The following is a 17,919-nucleotide window of genomic DNA, read 5'->3' as shown; positions in this document are numbered from 1 at the left end:
AGAAAATAGCAAAAAACTAAGAAAAAAAAGAAAATGGGGAATATAATAACAAATATAGTGAAAAAAAATCCATCTTGTAAAAAGAAAGAATTAAATAAAAAAGAAAAGAATATAATATTATACATTATAAAAAAGAAAAGAAAATAACATTATAGTGACAAATAGATTAATTTAGTCAAAGAAAGAATAAAACGAATTAACTATTACACTGAAAACATTTACAAATATAGTAAAAAAAAAAAAAAAAGGAAGGAAAAAGGAAAAAATGAATAACATTATAGTGAAAATAATCAATCTATTAAAAAAAGAAAGAATAAAATAACATTATACATTGTAAAGTGTACATAAATAACATTATATAGAAAAATTCATTATTCTAGTGAAAGAAAGAAAGAAAGAAAGAAAGAAAGAAAGAAAGAAAGAAAGAAAGAAAGAAAGAAAGAAAGAAAGAAAGAAAGAAAGAAAGAAAGAAAGAAACAGTTTAATTTTTTAACCCCGCGTTAAAACAAAGCACATGGCAACGCAATGTGGCAGACCGCGGCAGACCTCTTGCGCGTGCGCATAGATCTCTGGCGAGGCTCACCGTCGCGCATGCGCACCAGCACGCCTCGTTTTTTCTTACCGCGTGGTAAGAAGTTCATGTGCTGCATCGCACGAGTCCGCTCTCACCCGGGGAGCACGAGTTATATACATCAAATATATACAATATAATCCGTCAAAAATGTTAGTTTTATTCGAAACGGCTGCCGGATATGCAATATTTAAGGTTTGTATAATTTTCATTTTATTTATATCGAGGATAGTTTTCCTCCCGGGTTTGCTAGCTGACTAGCACGTGTGCTCGCTGGGATTCATTGAGAAGTTTGAAGTTTATTTGTTCATGTTTGGAGAATAAATACAAATCAAAACGCAATGTTAGATGAATCTGCTTTATCCAAAACACGTGTGCTGCATTGATTAGTGTTTCAGATGAGCTTTAATTCAGGATCGGTGTGTTGAATTAAAGTAGCTAAATTTGCACAAAAATATCCAACACGATAAGTCACTGCAGCAATAAGCTTTCTATTTATACACGAGCTCGTTTTTTCTGCTTATAATTGTATCCGTTCTATAAAATAAGGTTCGTTAAAGTAACCTACTGCGCATGAGCAGAAAAAGTTCTTGCCCACGTGCAGCCACGCGAGATAGAAGCCATTGCGACTATAAGATCAGTTCGTTTGAAGATTTCTTTTGATCTTAAGAACACGTGATGACCAGTTTTTTTCTTTCTTCCCTGTACAGGTGCTGGATGAGCAGAAGCTCCAGCAGGTCGACAGCCTGTGGAAGGAGTTTGAGACGCCGGAAAAAGCCAATAGAATGTGAGACTGGTTTATAAAAAGTTTTATATCTGAGATGTCACGTGATTTGTTTTATTCTTCACCTGAGTGGTCACTGGTGGATCAGGGAGATCTCAGGTCCAGGATGGTGGCTTCATGGTGTTGTATGTGTTTTTACACTTGTTTTAGACAGGCCTGACTACCACCTCCACAGGTTGATGGAGATCATACTCACATATGTATCAAGTTGATAAATTAGTTTTATAGGTAAAAAAAAACCCCCAAACCTAAACATCCTGTGTGTGTGTGAAGACTGCGAAGACCAGCCATCATTATCAAAACTTTCATTCACCAGAATGTTTCTCCATATGTTCACAAATCGTTTCAGGGACATCATTGTGTCCCTCACAAACTCACTAAAATACAGCGTCTTTCTCCAAGCTGTAGCTTCTACTACACACACACATCACCATTACTCCAGTAATTTCCCAGTTCTTTACACATGTATAAGCCATACCCTTGCCCTTTCCCCGAAGCCCACCATTTACTCCTAAATGCGCTGTGGTATAAGATATAAGATGCGCATCATATTGGTGGTTCAAGCCCCGATATCCCCTTTTGGGCCCTTAGACAAGGCCCTTAACCCTCTTGTGTTCAAGGGTCGCTGTATCATGGCTGACCCTGCGCTTCGACCCCATCTTTTTTAACATCGCTGCTTTATTTGAAGAAAGCGTATCTGTATGCTGCAGTGCAATAGTGGTTAAGAGATTGGACTTTGGATCCAAAGGTCATCAGTTCAAATCCCAGCCACACCAAGTTGCCACTCCTGGGCCCCTGAGCAAGGTGATTAATCCTTAAGCAGCTTAGTTTTATGAATGAGGTTAATCACTGTATTATGCTGTAAATCTATAATGCAAGTTATTGGGTTGTATTTTGAGCAACCTGGAATGCATTAGACATTAATTGAAGGAATTTGGATAGATGCATGGATTTTAGGCAGTGTAAATACAGTAGGCATGAGCTGTGCATAAAGTGAAGGAACAGTAAAAAAAAAAAAAGACTGAGCTATAAGCCACAAGCCATAGACAAAAAAGTAGGCCTGATTATTATATGCATTTGAACAGGGTTGCCATGTATGTGTAAAATAACCCTTTTCTTGTTTCAGCGTGAAACTGAAGCACTTTGAAAAGTTTCAGGACACGACCGAAGCTCTGGCAGGTAGAAACTTGTTGATTGTCGTAATTCTGCATGACTTTTGTGTGTGTGTGTGTGTGTGTGTGTGTGTGTGTGTGTGTGTGTGTGTGTGTGTATCAATGATGTATCTGTTAATCTAAATGCACAGCATGAGGTCGATGCACAGTAATTTTCAGTGAATTTTAATCCTCATATGATGCTCCTCATAATTATTACCTTTTTTATTTAATTTTTTTTTTTTTTAGTTTTTTTTGTTTTTGAAGGCTTTTTGTGTGCAAACTATTTGCTGAAAATGAGTCTCTGCTTTCACTTTGTTTAGCGGCCACCGCTTTAGTGGAGGGGAAGATCGGGAAGACGTTGAAGAAGGTTCTGAAGAAAGTGGTGGCCAAGGAGGCTCACGAGCAGCTGGCGATAACGGACGCAAAGCTGGGAGGAGTTATCAAAGTAAGCACGCTTCCCCGTAAAAATCAGCATCCAGGTCCAATGAGACGTGTGCGTTTAGATTTAACTGTTCACGCAGCATTTCTGTTGTGGGCTTTCACAGTCTCACAGCCACATTGCTGTAAACAGTGTCCTCGGGTGGACGCTGTAGAAGAGAAAAAAATCATTAGAGAAGCCAGAAAACATGAAAGTTTAACAAAACTGGAACATTTATCAGTGTTAATTTGTGTAAATAAATTTACTAGGGTTCTGTAATTAGTGAGATGCTGCAGAGTAACATGGGTAAATTGATAACATGGCTAGATAGATAAATGGAACGGGCAGAGAGACGGCTGGATAGATAGATGGCATTAACAAACATAAAGAAGGGATAGATGGCATGGGCAGACAGACAGATTGCTAGATAGATGGCCTGGACAGATGGATGGATAGTTGGCCCTAGACAAATTGAATGGTGAATAGATGACCTGAATGGATAAATAGGATGACTTGGAAAGATGGGTGGATGAATAGATGGCATGGGCAAAAAGAGAGAGGGAATGGATAGATGGAATTAACAGACGGAGAGAGGGGATGGATAGATGGAATGAGCAGACAGAGAGAGGGGATGGATGAATGGAATGAGCAGACGGAGAGAGGGGATGGATCGATGGAATGAGCAGACGGAGAGAGGGGATGTATAGATAGAATGAGCAGACAGAAAGAGGGGATGGATAGATGAAATGGGCAGAAAGAGGGAGGGGATGATAGATGGCATGGGCAGATAGAGAGGATGGATAGATAATTTTTCCCTAAAGTAAACGTCACACACGATCTCTTGGTCGTATAAATAAGCAATGGATGTATTATTTGGGTGTAAACACGTTGAAACTTTGAGTCTATTTGGACAAATTCACACAACATCTCGCTTTCAGGACAAGCTGAACCTGAGCTGCGTGCACAGTCCTGCTGTGGCTGAGCTCATGAGGGGCATCAGGACTCAGATGGAGGGTCTGATCACTGGGCTTCCTCCTCGAGAAATCAGTGCAATGTCTCTGGGTCTGGCTCACAGGTGGGAAGCTTTCTTACACACACACACACACACACAGCAAATAAAGAAAGAAAATGTGCTGTCTATGATTAGTTGCATGGCTGAATTGTTTGAAGAAATCAATCACCATTCGTCACTACCACTGAGACAGTAAACACATGATCCACATGCGTATCAACGCCTGCGCATGTTTTTAACAAAAACGTTTTTTTTTTCTCACAGTCTTTCCCGTTACAAGCTGAAGTTCAGTCCTGACAAAGTGGACACCATGATTGTTCAAGCCATATGTGAGTGTGGCTCATTTATTATAATAAATAATTTATTATAAGACCAAGCGCTGATGATTATGACCTTGTGTCAAGACCCTGAGATTGATGAAGGTGTCTAAGTCACTACCTCATCTGAGCTTGTGTACGATCTAGAATTATGATATGAATCTGCTGTTGTCAGGCTCGATCATGGATTCTCCTCCCTGAAACAGTGTCTTTCTCTCTCTCTCTCTCTCTCTCTCTCTCTCTCTCTCTCTCTCTCTCTCTCTCTCTCTCTCTCTCTCTCTCTCTCTCTCTCTTACTCTCTCTCTCTCTCTCTCTCTCTCTCTGCAGCTCTTTTGGACGATTTGGACAAGGAGTTGAATAACTACATCATGCGCTGCCGTGAGTGGTACGGCTGGCACTTCCCAGAACTCAGCAAGATCGTCACGGACAACCTGGCGTACTGCAAGGCGGTCCGCAAGATCGGTGCGTGTGCAGACCCATAAACTAATCTCACGATCACTTGTTGTTGTTTTTTTCTTTTATACACTACTGTTTCTATAGTAACAAGTAGTTTCAGGGTTTCCGAGGAGTCTTAAAGACTAAAATATAAAAATAATTTGTAGGCACATAGTCAACAATGCCAACACCATCCTCTCTCGCTCGCTCTCTCTCGCTCTCTCTCTCGCTCTCTCTCTGTGTGTAGGTGACCGTACAAACGTGGCGACCACCGATCTCTCCGAATTGCTTCCGGAGGAGGTGGAGGCAGAGGTTAAACTAGCTGCTGAGATCTCAATGGGAACCGAAGTGTCCGAAGAGGACATCAGCAACATCATGCACCTATGCGACCAGGTGTGTATCGCGTTTATACAGAGACGGGATTGTGCTTGTTCCTTCAGCATTAATGTTTGAGTGTATTTGTCTGTTTTATTTATTAATTTATTGTTTAACAGGTTATCGAGATCTCGGAGTATCGCACTCAGCTGTATGACTACCTAAAAAACCGCATGATGGCCATCGCGCCGAATCTGACTGTCATGGTCGGGGAACTGGTGGGGGCTCGGCTCATTTCTCATGCAGGTGAGTCTGTGTTATCAGGTCCATGTTTTTGAGTCCTGTATCTACCTGGGAGTATACAAGGAGGTATCAAAGTTTCGAGACTAGCTCTGTTTACAAGAAAATGCTAATCTAATCTACATTTACACACTATCACTTTCCAAATAGTCCCCATTCACAGAAGTAGAGCACTCCCAGAATGTCTTTTTTTTTTTCCCTGAAGCACCCTCTGGATTGTGAAAAACTTGATTTTTGAGCTTTATCTTCGGGTAGAGGGTGAAGTCCACAGTAGTAGGGTGGGTACGGAAGTGAGATCTTGTGGATTGTTCTCTGACGATCATCATGCACAAGTTGGCGAACGGTTTTGACATTTCCGGCAGTTGAGCTCGTCAAAGACGTTCCTGATCTTTTATCGGCTTCCAGCGATGTTCTTTCGCTCTCAAAGCGTGCAGCACAAACACCTCGTACGACTTGTCGCAGCATCGTTGTATGTCAAACGTATGTCACGTCAAGTGACTGGCTGATTTACCCAGTTTCGTGTGGAATTTCACGCTCACTTTGTGTTCAAATCGCAGACGTGGTAGCGCACGTGGTCAGACCAGCACCATTTACACCATTAGTCTCTAAACCTTTTGATACCACCTTGTATATGCAGTCCTGAAAATCAAATCATATATACACATACATATGTAGCTATATTTATTAACTTCTAGATCTTAAGTTCTATGTCGCAGGATTTGAAGTCCAACTGCACAGTTCATAATGATTAGAAGGAAAGGGTTATGTTTCATGTAATTTGTTGCAATGTAAAAGTCCTTGTGACCTTATTTAGGCTTGCTCAGAAATATATTAGAAACTTTTTCATGGTTCCTCAGATTTCCTTTACTACTTCTGTTTCTGTTTTCCCTTTGTAATTTCTACTCAGGTTCTTTGCTGAACTTGGCCAAACAACCGGCGTCTACAGTGCAGATCCTGGGGGCGGAGAAAGCACTCTTCAGAGCACTAAAGACCAGACGGGACACGCCCAAATACGGTCTTATCTACCACGCTTCCCTAGTAGGCCAGACCACAGCCAAAAACAAGGGCAAGATCTCCAGAATGCTGGCAGCCAAGACAGCCCTGGCAATCCGCTACGACGCTCTGGGTGAAGACACCAACGCCGAGATGGGAGTGGAGAACCGAGCCAAGCTGGAGGCTCGACTACGCTTCCTTGAGGAGAAAGGGGTGTGTTCGGTGCATTTTTGTACTATAATCTACAGTGTGTTTATAAGCGGTGATGATAACGACAGCATGTCACATTTCTGAATTCTCCATGTGGCCTTTTTGTCACTACCTCATCTGAGCTTAATATTAATCAGGCTTTAAGTGTTTAAAAAAAAAAAAAAAAAAAAAAAAAACAGATTTGACAGAGATTTAAGTTTTTTGCTTGTCATCGCTTTTCAGACCAGACGCATCAGTGGATCAGGAAAAGCTCTGGCCAGAGCAGACAAGTATCAGCACAAGAGGTTAGTTCGGCTCGTCGTTCACGATTCTGATTGGTTAAAAAAATGAAGCTGTGGATTTGTCTTTTATATTAGCAACTCTAAGATATAGACAATTTTTTTTTTTCTGTTGGAAAACCTTTTTATCTATTTTTACTATAACTTTAGGTCTAGAAGTGTTTTGATGTTGATTTGTCACGCCAGGCTTCACATCGCTGCTTCTTTTCCTCAACAGCGACGTTAAATTGTACGACCCGTCTGGCGATTCGACGCTTCCAACTGCCTCCAAAAAGAGAAAGATAGAGGAGGTGGAGGAGGCAGAGGAAGAAGACAAGCCAGTGGAGGTTAAGGCCAAAAAAGCAAAGAAGGAAAAGCCAACAGAAGGTGAGATTCAAAACACATCGTGTTCTTTAATAAAACGGCGAACGACGCATTTTGAGGTTGAGGTCTGGATTAATTTGAATCTAAATCTGAATGCGTTGCTCGTGTATTTGTTCTGAAGAAGCCGAAGAGGCACAAGAAACAGAGACGCCCAAGAAGAAGAAGAAAAAGAAGAAGCACCAAGAGGAGGAAGTGGAGATGGAGGAGGAGGAGGTTGTAGCTGCTCCAGCTGAAGAGGTGAGGACTGCCGTCTTTGATCACCTCTGTAGTTTCTGTTTTATTTATGGCACTTGGCGAAACGACAGGAAATCGGCTTTTAAAACAAAATGCTTCTCTTTTACCACCCACGTTCACAGACGACGGAGAAAAAGAAGAAAAAGAAAGAAAAGAAAGTTGAAGCGCCCATGGAGGAAGAAGCCGAGGCAGTCATCAGTCCCACAGAAGAGGTAGATTCTTTTTTTTTTTTTTTTTTTTTTTTTTTCTTTTTTTTTTTCTTTTTTTCTTTCTTCTACAGTGGATGCTTCTAATGTACCTTTTTTGAAGCAAGTGCTTCAGAATCTTGCATTGTGCAACCCAGTGTGCGTGTGCGTGTGTGTGTGTGTGTGTGTGTGGATGGAAAATGTATTTTCTAATGCTTATTTAAATTTGCTCTTTGTTTTTTTCCTCTCACCAGACTACAGAGAAAAAGAAGAAAAAGAAGAAAAAAGTTAAAGAATGAGGACAATACATTTCCCACTTTAATCATCTTCATTGCTTATGTAAATTTATACATCTTTTTATTTTTTTTTTTTTTTTTTTTATTGACTGTTTCAGAAAATCTTCTGTTCATAGCTCAGTTGGAAATCATGAATATCTTCACTGTAAACCGTTTCACCTTGTGTGTGTGCCCGCGACTTAATTTCCTTTTAGAATTTGTGTTTTAGTTTGAAGAAAATGAAATGTTACGTAAACATGCATTACATCATAAAGCTGAGCTGTCGAGAGAAACGTGTCCACTGTGAGGACGTTTCACCTGTCATTTAAATATAGTATTTTATCTCATGCTTATGCCCTCTTTCATTGACTTGCTGTTAATGATTTACAGTGGTTATAAACTGAACAGGCATTACATTAACATCAAAACATCAGAGTTAATCACTTCATAATCTTCATCATGGCACCTGTTTAGTGGGTGGATTTATTTATTAGACTGCAAGAGAACATTTTGTCCTCAAAGTTGATGTGTTAGAAGCAGGAAAAATGGGCGAGCATAAGAATTTGAGACGGGCCCAATTGTGATGTCTAGACGACTGTTTCCAGTCTGCAGTGGTCAGTATTTATCAAAAGAGTTCCAAGGAAGGAACAGCGGTGAACCAGCGACAGCGTCATGGGTGACTGAGGATCGTTGAGGAACGAAGGCTGGTCCAACAGACGAGCTCTTGTAGCTCAAATTGCTGAAGGTGTTAATGCTTGACGTAACATCACAATAGACAGATGGCCATAAAGTTATGCTTGATGAGTCTAAATGGAACTAGCATGTTCTTGTACTGACCAGGACATTCAACTAGTATAAAACCTGAGCTAGGATAATTTGTTGTTCTTTTGTAGATTCCAGTCCTTCCTTTCAGGGTTCTGGAAAGATTTGCATGGACCACCTTGTTGAGTGAAATTATCATCTCAGATGTAGGTCGACTTCCTGTGCTTTTTTGAGGGGGTGTAATATGTTTGTCCATGTTTCCTCTTCTGACTTTGGTCCAGGAACCGTGGCCAAAGCAGACAAGACAGCATTAATTGTGTTCTGGTTTTAATGATTCAGAGATATTTTAGAGGGGAGATATTTTAATCATAATCTGTCCACCAGAGGAAGCATGGGGTCTATTTGAACAAGAAATGAAAAATATTAAAACTTCGGGTTAATGTCTGTTCTGAACAAGGTGCTTTGTGGAGTGCTTCATGTGATCATTTATCTCCTAGATCTGTGTATATGATTTAGAGAAGAAGCAAAGTGTTCTTGGATGATGAACCATGATCATCTGTCCTTAATTGGTGAGAAAACTGAGCAGCTCTCATGGTCCATAACCCCTGCCTTACTGAAACAATTCTGCAGTTAACAAGAGAGTGAAGGCTTTTATCGGACTGTCCGTCAGATTTATAGAGCTAGCCTTGACCGTTGTACGGTTCCTTATGGAGCTGTGCTCATGGGAACGATCACAGGATGCTTATTATGAGTGAGTTGACCAGTGTGCATGGAAGACAGCTGAATTTGGTGATCTACATTGTTTTGGTCTGACACATAAATCTAGGAATTTGAACTGGAGTCTGGAGTGTGTGAATTATCGGTGTGGATTCACAAACAGGGTCGTCCTGGAATAAATGTGAAATCCTGCTGCAGGGAACTTGATTAAGAGCACATCAAATCATGGGTCCTCCTCTCATTCGGTTGCCAAGTGCTCCCCATAACAATCCTCCCCGTCTACTAATCAAGACTCTTATTCACTCCCATGTAGTGCCGGACACGCAAATTAAAGGAGAAAACAACCATGCCAAAGGGATGGGAAATTGTAAATGAGTGAAATGAGGCTTGTTTTTAAAATAATTGGAAAGAGAAAAGTAAAAGGATTACGGTATTATTTCCGAATATATAATTCATGTCTTGAAGTAGGTTTTGTGGGATTCCAGCAGTAGTGGACGAAGTACTCAAACCATGTACTTGAGCTAAAGTAGAAATACACTCAGTAAAAGTGCTTAAGTATCCAAAGCATTATGATTTATTATATATATCATGACCCTATTATCATAATTTCACTTTGCTTAATCAACTTTTGTGAAAAGATTCAGTTACTCAACACACCAATCTATTAATAGAATGAGGAATAAGGAATGAGTCAAACACTGATTGATATCTATTCAAATTATTATGAGCCCAAAACCAACAAAAAAATAAGGCCACTTGTGTTGTCACAAGTTTGAATCAGAAGTTTCTTCCATTATATATTCCTCTCAATATGTTCTGCTAACTGTTGAGCTGACGCTGAGTATGTTCGAGATAAGTAGATACCACTAAGCACCAATCAAAACAAGTTCAAGACATGGTGGCCTGCTTCCTGCTTGACCAGCTACGTTTTTATCCACTCGTAAATACGACCGATTTCGCAAAATGTATTTGAGTAAAAAGTGAGATATTTGACTTTGAAATGTAGTGAAGTTAAAGTCTCTCCAAATGGAAATACTCCAGTAAAGTACAGATACGTGAAAACAATTACTTAACTACCGTAACAATTTACATTTACTTCGTTACTGTCCACCACTGATACCAGGATCTGTGCTTGAATGAAAATAGATGTAATACAGCCCCTTAGAGTGAATTCAAGTATCAACTTCATCTTTAATTCCGTTGAATTTAAAAAAGTTAAATATTGTGCATTATAGGAAATTGGAATAAGTCTGATCCGAATTCAGCCTAATATTAAACACAATGTTAAATTATAATGGTTTGATCTTTTAGGAGTTGATAAAAGACATTATATCAGCTTATTCTCCTTGGACATTGGCTGTGCTGTTGGGGGAATTGCACTTCTCCTGACTGGGGTTTGCTGCTGTCATTCGCTCGCTAATGTTCCCACAGTACAGCAGAGAGCGCATGGGCCATTTCTGAAAGAAAAACAAAAAATACAGAATGTAAATGCTCTCACAGCTAATGCAAGACAGAAATGCATCAATGCTTCTATTTTATTGTTTATTTCTCTTGATTCAGTTTTATTAGGGGTTTTTATTCTGGTCAGGATCATGCCAGCATTAGAGATTGAATGCTGGAAAAACTGTACATACACTATATGGATAAAAGTATTAGAAAAACTGCCATTTCCAGCCATTTGTACTTCCTCCCCAAACTTCTATCACAAACATGGAGGTACACCATATTACAGAACATATTTGGATGCGGTAGAATTACATTTCCTCTTGTCTTCGAGTAGAAGACCTTTTCCACAATAACAATGCCCCTGTGCCCAAAGACAAATCCATGAAAATATGCTTTACATGGGTTGGAAATGTGTGGAAGATCTTGAGTGTCCTGCTCAAGAGCTTTAAATTTGACCCTATTGAACACCTTAGGAATGAATGTGCATCTTCACATTCACATCATTTTGCCTACACCAGTACCTGGATTTACTAACACCTTTGTGGCTGAACGAATCTCACACAAATCTCTACAAAATCTCAAGGAACATCTTTCCAGAAGCTTTGAGATCCTCATAACAGGAAATGGGGACTAAATGTGGAATGGGATGCTCAAAAAAACAGAGGAATTTTATGGTCAGGTTTAAAAAAAAACAATTTTTTATTATCGTTTTTTGTTTTTATATACAGAAAATCAGTCTGCCTCCTGTCAGTATGTTATAGGAAAAACCCTATATTCTGTCAGAACCTAACTGAAGACTTACCTGGCAGAGGCAATACCATGATCAAAAGGTTGATCTATCCAAAGGAAGGACTAGTCATTGCACTCAGGCTGTGCTGACCCCCAAATAGGTGAATCTCAACTAAATCATTTCTGATGTGCACAGATGCTTCAGCGGTAAAGGCTCTGATTCACTTAAAAGATACTACCAAAAGCGCCACTGTTGGTCTGTGGGACTGATTTAGGACTGAATATAGGACTGATTTCCGCAGATCACCACACACGTAATATCACAATGTACATTTTGAAAACATAGTTAACAAAACAGTCTAGCTCATAATTTATAAATGATAATGTTAGATTAAAGCAAATATATTATTTTTATGTCTTTTTCTGTACATTTGTCTAAAAATTCTATTTTTTAAGTTTTGAATCATATTTGTCTCTTAATCATTTTAAAATATTTAAATGTTTAAAAACATTTTAATACACTTGCCTCCCCATTTAACATGTTAACATTTTGCAAAACTAGAAATCGAATTGCTACGTTGTAAAAAGACAACATTAATAGAAATAAAATTAAAGAAATCAATATATTCAAATTGACTTTTAATAATGTAAAAACATCTTTAAAATGTAACACATGAAATGGGATGGTTTTGATAAAATCAACAATACTAATGATATTTGTAATAATTGCATTAATGTCCGTTCATAACCGTGTGTCTATGAATATTTTATTGAAAATGTTAAAGAGTAAATATCAGTTTTGAATGAACCTCACCTTTACAGGGTGCAGGTATCCTTCAGTTCTCTGCAGTGGGGGAAAATCACACACCCCTCCTCCCTGGTCCAGTGTCTCCGTGAGGTGTGCAATGTAATTGGTGGCCAGGACCAAAATGTCCAACTTGGAGAGCTTTGTGTCTGGAGGAACTGATGGCAAGGCGGCCTGAAGGCTCTGGAATGCCTGGCGCAGGTTTCGCACTCGACTCCTCTCCCTCGCTGCGTTTTCAGGGGAATTTTGGGTCTTTGATGCTCTGAGTTGAACTCCAGGCCCAGATCTTGCCTGAAAATTTAGGAATGAGAAGGCTGATGAGAAGCAAATTAATAAATAAATATCAAGACTTAGGATTGTCGGGCATCGTAATAAATCCTACAAGCGAATGTAATATTTATTACCACGCTTAGGCTGTTTTCTGGTCTGACTTACCCACATTTTTGGCTTTCGGCGCATGGCCTGTCTCATGCATGGCTGTGTCCATCTCACAGTCTGATGTCTGCCTCCATTCTCCTCCTGCTCCCCAGCTAAACCCTCCGTCAGTATCAAGTCTGCCATGGAAATGAACAGAGAGCACACCAAACCAGTCTCTCTTAGTGGAAGCGCCCAGGTCTCGGAGATGAGCTGTATGACTAGGGAACTCTCCTCTTCTCCGCCCAGAGGTTCGGCGTCCTCCTCGCTGAGCTCCGTCTTCCTCCCTTTGCCTTATCTGGTGAGGTAATTTGGGGATCTTCAAGCAGCGTGTTATCTTCTGCCCTGCCTCCCCCAGACACTCACTGCCAAGCAGACTGAGCTCAGGGGAGTTGCAGGGTGTCCCCCGGTGGGATGGAGGGGGGCTTGGGAAAAGCAATGAGTCCCTGCACAGCTGCAGTTCCATCCCAGAAGAAGCCTTGGCCTGATGACCTGCACGGACACAGTGACCCAAACGATGTAAACTAACTTCAGTGCCTCTGTCCACATAAATGCTGCATACTAAAGAATTTATAAGCTCTGTGTCCCTACAATTCCATATCCGAAAAAGTGTGGCATAGGCCAGCTATAGTTCATACAGTGGACACATGCCAGTTTGGCAAATGACAGTGGAAATATTTACTTGACAAGCTGTGATATATATGAACAGCTTGTAGATCTTGGTTGGATGTAGAAAATACTTACAAAATATGTGCAACTCTTGCTAATGGATGTGATTGGAGATGTAAAATGCAAGCAGGAATATGGAACAAAGTTCTTGTTCTTGCACAATAAGAGGAATAGCCTTTGAAATGAATGATCTGGGCAAGATGTTTTGTACAGCACCCTGGAGAAGCCACAAACAGATTGTTTAAAGTTTGGTATGAATAATACTAAAACAACATCATAATTATGATTATGTGTGAAAATTATTAGCAATATTATTAGTGCAATCTGACAAGAGAATAATTATTCACTCCATGATTTTTTTTAAGTATTACAAGCTGGAAATGAAAGTAATTCCTAGTAAAAAAAAAAAAAAAAAAGGGATAATATGACCAGTCAGATTACAGCTCAGTTTGTACAGCAGGTGTAGTTCATTCCTCTGATAATAGAGCTGTAATGATGTCACACTTATTGCAAATCCAATCAGAATTTTAAAATAGTAGTAAACTCAATGACCATCCAAACAAATTTATTCACAATCTCATGTCATTTTCTCAGTCAGGGGCTCATGAGACAAGCTTCAATACATCCAGTGACACATGTGTGAAGAATTGTATCTTCAAAATCACAAATCCATTGTATTTAGAACATTTGATTTGAGCCTCTGGTGTGACAAGAAAGTGAACACACTCCATCCACAGACCGAAATAAGTGGTTTGAAAACAAACATCATGAGACTACTAGACTACTCCAGTCCACTGTAAGGTAATTCATGTCTCAAGCAAACTCAAATACGCCTTTATTGCAGTGCGAGGGCAGGTTCGATGCAAGAACATGAAGTGAACCAGGTTTTGTTGCTACGACACATGAAACCGATTCAAAGGACAGAGCTGTAGTTCTGCAGAAAATGCCACAGAAAGAGACGACAAGCTCTGGATGTGACAAAATGTTTTATATAGTTATGTGTCGTTCATGAATGATTCGTTCATTTCGAACGCATGTGACTCAGAAGAACGAGTCGATTTAAAGAGTGATTTGTATATTTTCTACTGGAACACTAAGTAGTTTACCTCTTGACTCTTGGGTTAGGGTTAGGGTTAGGGTTAAAATATTGACTAGTTCATCTCATGACTCCTCTGGTCCGAGTCTTTTGTCACGTGACATCTATAGACGATATACAGTTATATATACATACATGAATTATTGGAACTATAGTCAAAGCAGGTGTATGTAGATGTATTGGGGGATTTTTATTTCTGATCAAAAGAATGAATGAACTAAATTACTCAAAACTCTTCCTATCACTAGTTTCAGACTAGTTTTTGATATACAGTAGATAAGTTATATATTGGGCTGCAATAACACATGTGCAACTGTGCAATATCAACAAATTGAACTGCAATAACCCTAGAGTAATTTGTTTGTTTGTTTAATAGTGTAACTACTATTATTGTACTTTTTTCTTTTGCATTTATATACTGTATTGCACATATTTGTACTGTGTATTTGCTTCATATTTGCTCCTGTAACATAGAAGTTCTCACTTTGGGAAGAATGAAGGTTTATCTTATGTTGAATTGCTCTTTATTCATGTGTAATGTTGTGTTTTCGATGCCCACACAACCGTTAAACTATTTCTTCTCAGGTTTGAAAGAAAGAAATCTCAGAAAACTCAGAGAAAGTTCAACCACTTGATCAGGCATTACTAATTCACCAACCTCGACACGTGATCCGTTGCTCTGTGATCGGCTCGTTAGGCCTCGTTTCCCCACACAGCACATGGTTACCGGATTCTCCAGCACCATCCTCATGACTACACATTAAATATTTACTGATTTCACAAAATAGGACGTTACAAATTACTTCACAGCGACAATGTCTCAGGTGCAGGCGCGGTTTTTCACTCACAATAAAAAGTAAGTATTTTTTATATCTTTTTTATTGGTGTGTTTACTATAGCAGGGTAGCTAACATGCTTAGCTGGGCATTTCAAGTGATCTCGAGATCTTGCTCAGAATTAAACTTCCATGACTTAATTTGACTTAATACCCTTAAAATAGCAGAAACAGACCGGAAAATAGAGAGTCGCCTTATCAAACATGTGCTTTTACAATTTCTAGCTTGAGACAACTTTGTAGTGACGTATAACCTGGGATTCTGACGTCACGTGCAGAAAAATCAGAAAGCATCTTTAATTTTTAAACACCTAAATTTTTTCAGGTGCAGAATAGAGAAATAGTCTGCAAAACGAATGGACTGCAAAGCAAACAAGCATAAATGTCAATACACACTTAACTCTTAAATGAATAAATTAATCAATTAATTAATTAATGAGGTTATAGTGACGTATAACCTTCTGGGATTCTGGTGTCACGTGCAAAAAGAATAAATAAAATTCTCAAACATTTCACACACTTGCTTTTGGGTTGCAAACACGCATAGATGTCTATACACACATCATACATTCGTTAATCATTCAATGAATTAATCATTCAATCAAATAATTCACTCAGGTGTGTGTGTGTTTGTCTGAGAGAGAGAATGTGTCAAAGTTTTTTGTGTACTTTGTGTATGATCTTTTTTTAAATCTGTAATTTTACTTAGGTATGTTTTGTTTAAAGTATTGTTTGAATTTTTTATTTCTCTCATCATACATGACATTACAACCCCCCCCTCACACACACACACACTCCCACACACACACTCACACACACCATATTCAATTTGTAATTGAGCTGGCACATAGTGTGATGTTGCCCTAGCGATAAATAACAAGGTTCCACAAAAGCTCATTCTTCACTGTTTGTGTGAATGTGTTTGTAGATATGCTGTAGATGATGTGCCTTTCTCCATCCCGGCTTCCTCCGAGGTCACACACCTGAGTGACGTGATCAACAAACTGCTGGAGGCCAGGAACGGTGAGCTCCTCCCATGACCTTGACTGGTTTATTTAGATATAGTTTATCAAGTTAGTAGATGGAAAGCTGACCAAATCCACGTTTTTTTTTTTGTGGCAGCGGATCACAAACATGTGGAGTTCGACTTCCTGGTTCAAAGTCAGTTCCTGCGATGTACGTTGGCTGCTCACATGGAGGCGGAGAACATCTCGACGGTACCTAAGACACTGTTTTAAAGTCCAGGGCTTAACGGCTGAACCGATTGATGTAAGAACGCTTGGATATATAGAATAGCGCTGTGTGTGTGTGTGTGTGTGTGTGTGTGGTGTAGGAAGATGTGTTGGAGATCGAGTACGTGGAGAAGTTCACTGCTCCACAGCCGGAGGAGTGCATCATGCATGACGATTGGATCAGCTCAGTGGAGGCAGACTCAGAATGGTAAGATCCGGGTTGCAAAATTCCAGCAACATTCCATTGACATCAATGGGAATTAATTTGGAATTAAAAAAATTGCAGGTGAGCCTACAACAGGAAACTTGGAAAAAAATTATGCAGGATAATTTTGGTTAAAACAATGCGATTTCAGTTACATTTCTACCTGCACATTTATCAATCACATGCCCACAGCACACTTACTGCAGGGTTACTGAGGCCACGCCCCCTACATGCAGTGTATATTCATCCATCCCATAAAATGATAACAAAATTATACTAACAATTAAATCAAAGTAATGTCTTATTTGCAACCCTAAGAATGGTAAAGCCTCTTTCAATGAAAGTCAGGACGTGTTTAATTTCTTTTCGTGTGCGTTAGGATCCTCACAGGGTCGTACGATAAGACAGCACGGATCTGGTCTCTTGAAGGGAAGGCGATGATGACCGTCGCCGGACACACGGACGTAGTGAAGGACGTGGCCTGGATCAAAAGAGGTGATAGAGATGTGGAGAACTTTATGAGCTCTGGGGTTATGGATTGACATGCTCATGAAATGATGTTGTACTGATGATGATGATGATAATACGCTTCCAGAGGGCCTGACCTCGCTGCTGCTCACCGCCTCACTGGACCAAACGGTGCTGCTGTGGGAGTGGAACTCGGAGAGGAACAAACTGAAGGCTCGTCACTGCTGTCGTGGACATGCCGGGAGCGTGGACACCGTCGCCGTCGACCCCACGTGCACCAAGGTGTTTGGAAATCGAATGAAATATGTCTTTTTTTTGAATGAGACAGATTTCTAATGTACAACTTATAAAACGTGTGTATTTTTTTCTTCTCAGTTTTGCAGCGGTTCATGGGACAAAATGTTGAAGCTCTGGTCAGCAGGTGAGAAGAGTGTAATAGGGAATACACCAAGTTTCTAGCCTTCACATGTTATTACTAAGAGAAAAAAAAACATCTCTTCTTATCGCAGTTCCAACCGAAGAGGAGGACGAGGTGGAGGAACCCAACAGGCCACGCAAAAAGCAGAAGACTGAGCAGCTGGGTCTGACTAAGGTGACCATGCCTCCATGCATACACTGATCTAGGGTTAGGGTAAGAACAAGGATACAAGAAAAAAAGACCAAACTAACTATATGGAATAAATGAAAGAAAAAGCGG

General features: G+C 39.8%; 3 protein-coding genes across 3 annotated transcripts in view; 2 read left to right on the top strand and 1 right to left on the bottom strand.

Annotated features, from left to right (window-relative positions):
• The first annotated feature begins 595 nt into the window (after positions 1-595).
• Positions 596-8,191, top strand: nop58 (NOP58 ribonucleoprotein homolog (yeast)). The gene is made up of 15 exons (XM_083523913.1): positions 596-766; positions 1,282-1,358; positions 2,482-2,534; positions 2,830-2,954; positions 3,866-4,002; positions 4,204-4,268; positions 4,584-4,718; positions 4,939-5,084; positions 5,186-5,312; positions 6,214-6,512; positions 6,732-6,793; positions 7,005-7,153; positions 7,272-7,387; positions 7,507-7,596; positions 7,824-8,191. Exons 1-15 carry the CDS (start codon positions 722-724, stop codon positions 7,866-7,868), a joined length of 1,671 nt encoding a protein of 556 aa, XP_083380039.1. The 5' UTR covers positions 596-721; the 3' UTR covers positions 7,869-8,191.
• Positions 8,192-9,874: 1,683 nt separating this feature from the next.
• On the bottom strand, positions 9,875-15,243 carry tcf23 (transcription factor 23; the record flags this gene model as incomplete). Its single annotated transcript, XM_083524019.1, has 4 exons — positions 9,875-10,780; positions 12,313-12,594; positions 12,743-13,209; positions 15,141-15,243. 4 exons carry the CDS (start codon positions 15,241-15,243, stop codon positions 10,661-10,663), a joined length of 972 nt encoding a protein of 323 aa, XP_083380145.1. The 3' UTR covers positions 9,875-10,660.
• Positions 15,161-17,919, top strand: part of wdr12 (WD repeat domain 12) — a 5,646-nt gene continuing 2,887 nt past the window's right edge. Inside the window, exons 1-8 of the mRNA XM_083524018.1 lie at positions 15,161-15,338; positions 16,246-16,340; positions 16,440-16,534; positions 16,651-16,757; positions 17,134-17,249; positions 17,350-17,504; positions 17,598-17,643; positions 17,732-17,814. Coding sequence (XP_083380144.1) covers positions 15,298-15,338; positions 16,246-16,340; positions 16,440-16,534; positions 16,651-16,757; positions 17,134-17,249; positions 17,350-17,504; positions 17,598-17,643; positions 17,732-17,814 — 738 coding nt within the window. The 5' untranslated portion in view covers positions 15,161-15,297. The remainder of the gene's footprint in view (positions 15,339-16,245; positions 16,341-16,439; positions 16,535-16,650; positions 16,758-17,133; positions 17,250-17,349; positions 17,505-17,597; positions 17,644-17,731; positions 17,815-17,919) is intronic.

The sequence above is a fragment of the Silurus aristotelis genome (genome assembly GCF_946808225.1).
Source record: "Silurus aristotelis genome assembly, chromosome: 2".
Lineage (NCBI taxonomy): Eukaryota > Metazoa > Chordata > Actinopteri > Siluriformes > Siluridae > Silurus > Silurus aristotelis.
Note: the sequence above shows the minus strand (reverse complement) of the source record. Positions and strands in the feature narration are given on the sequence as shown.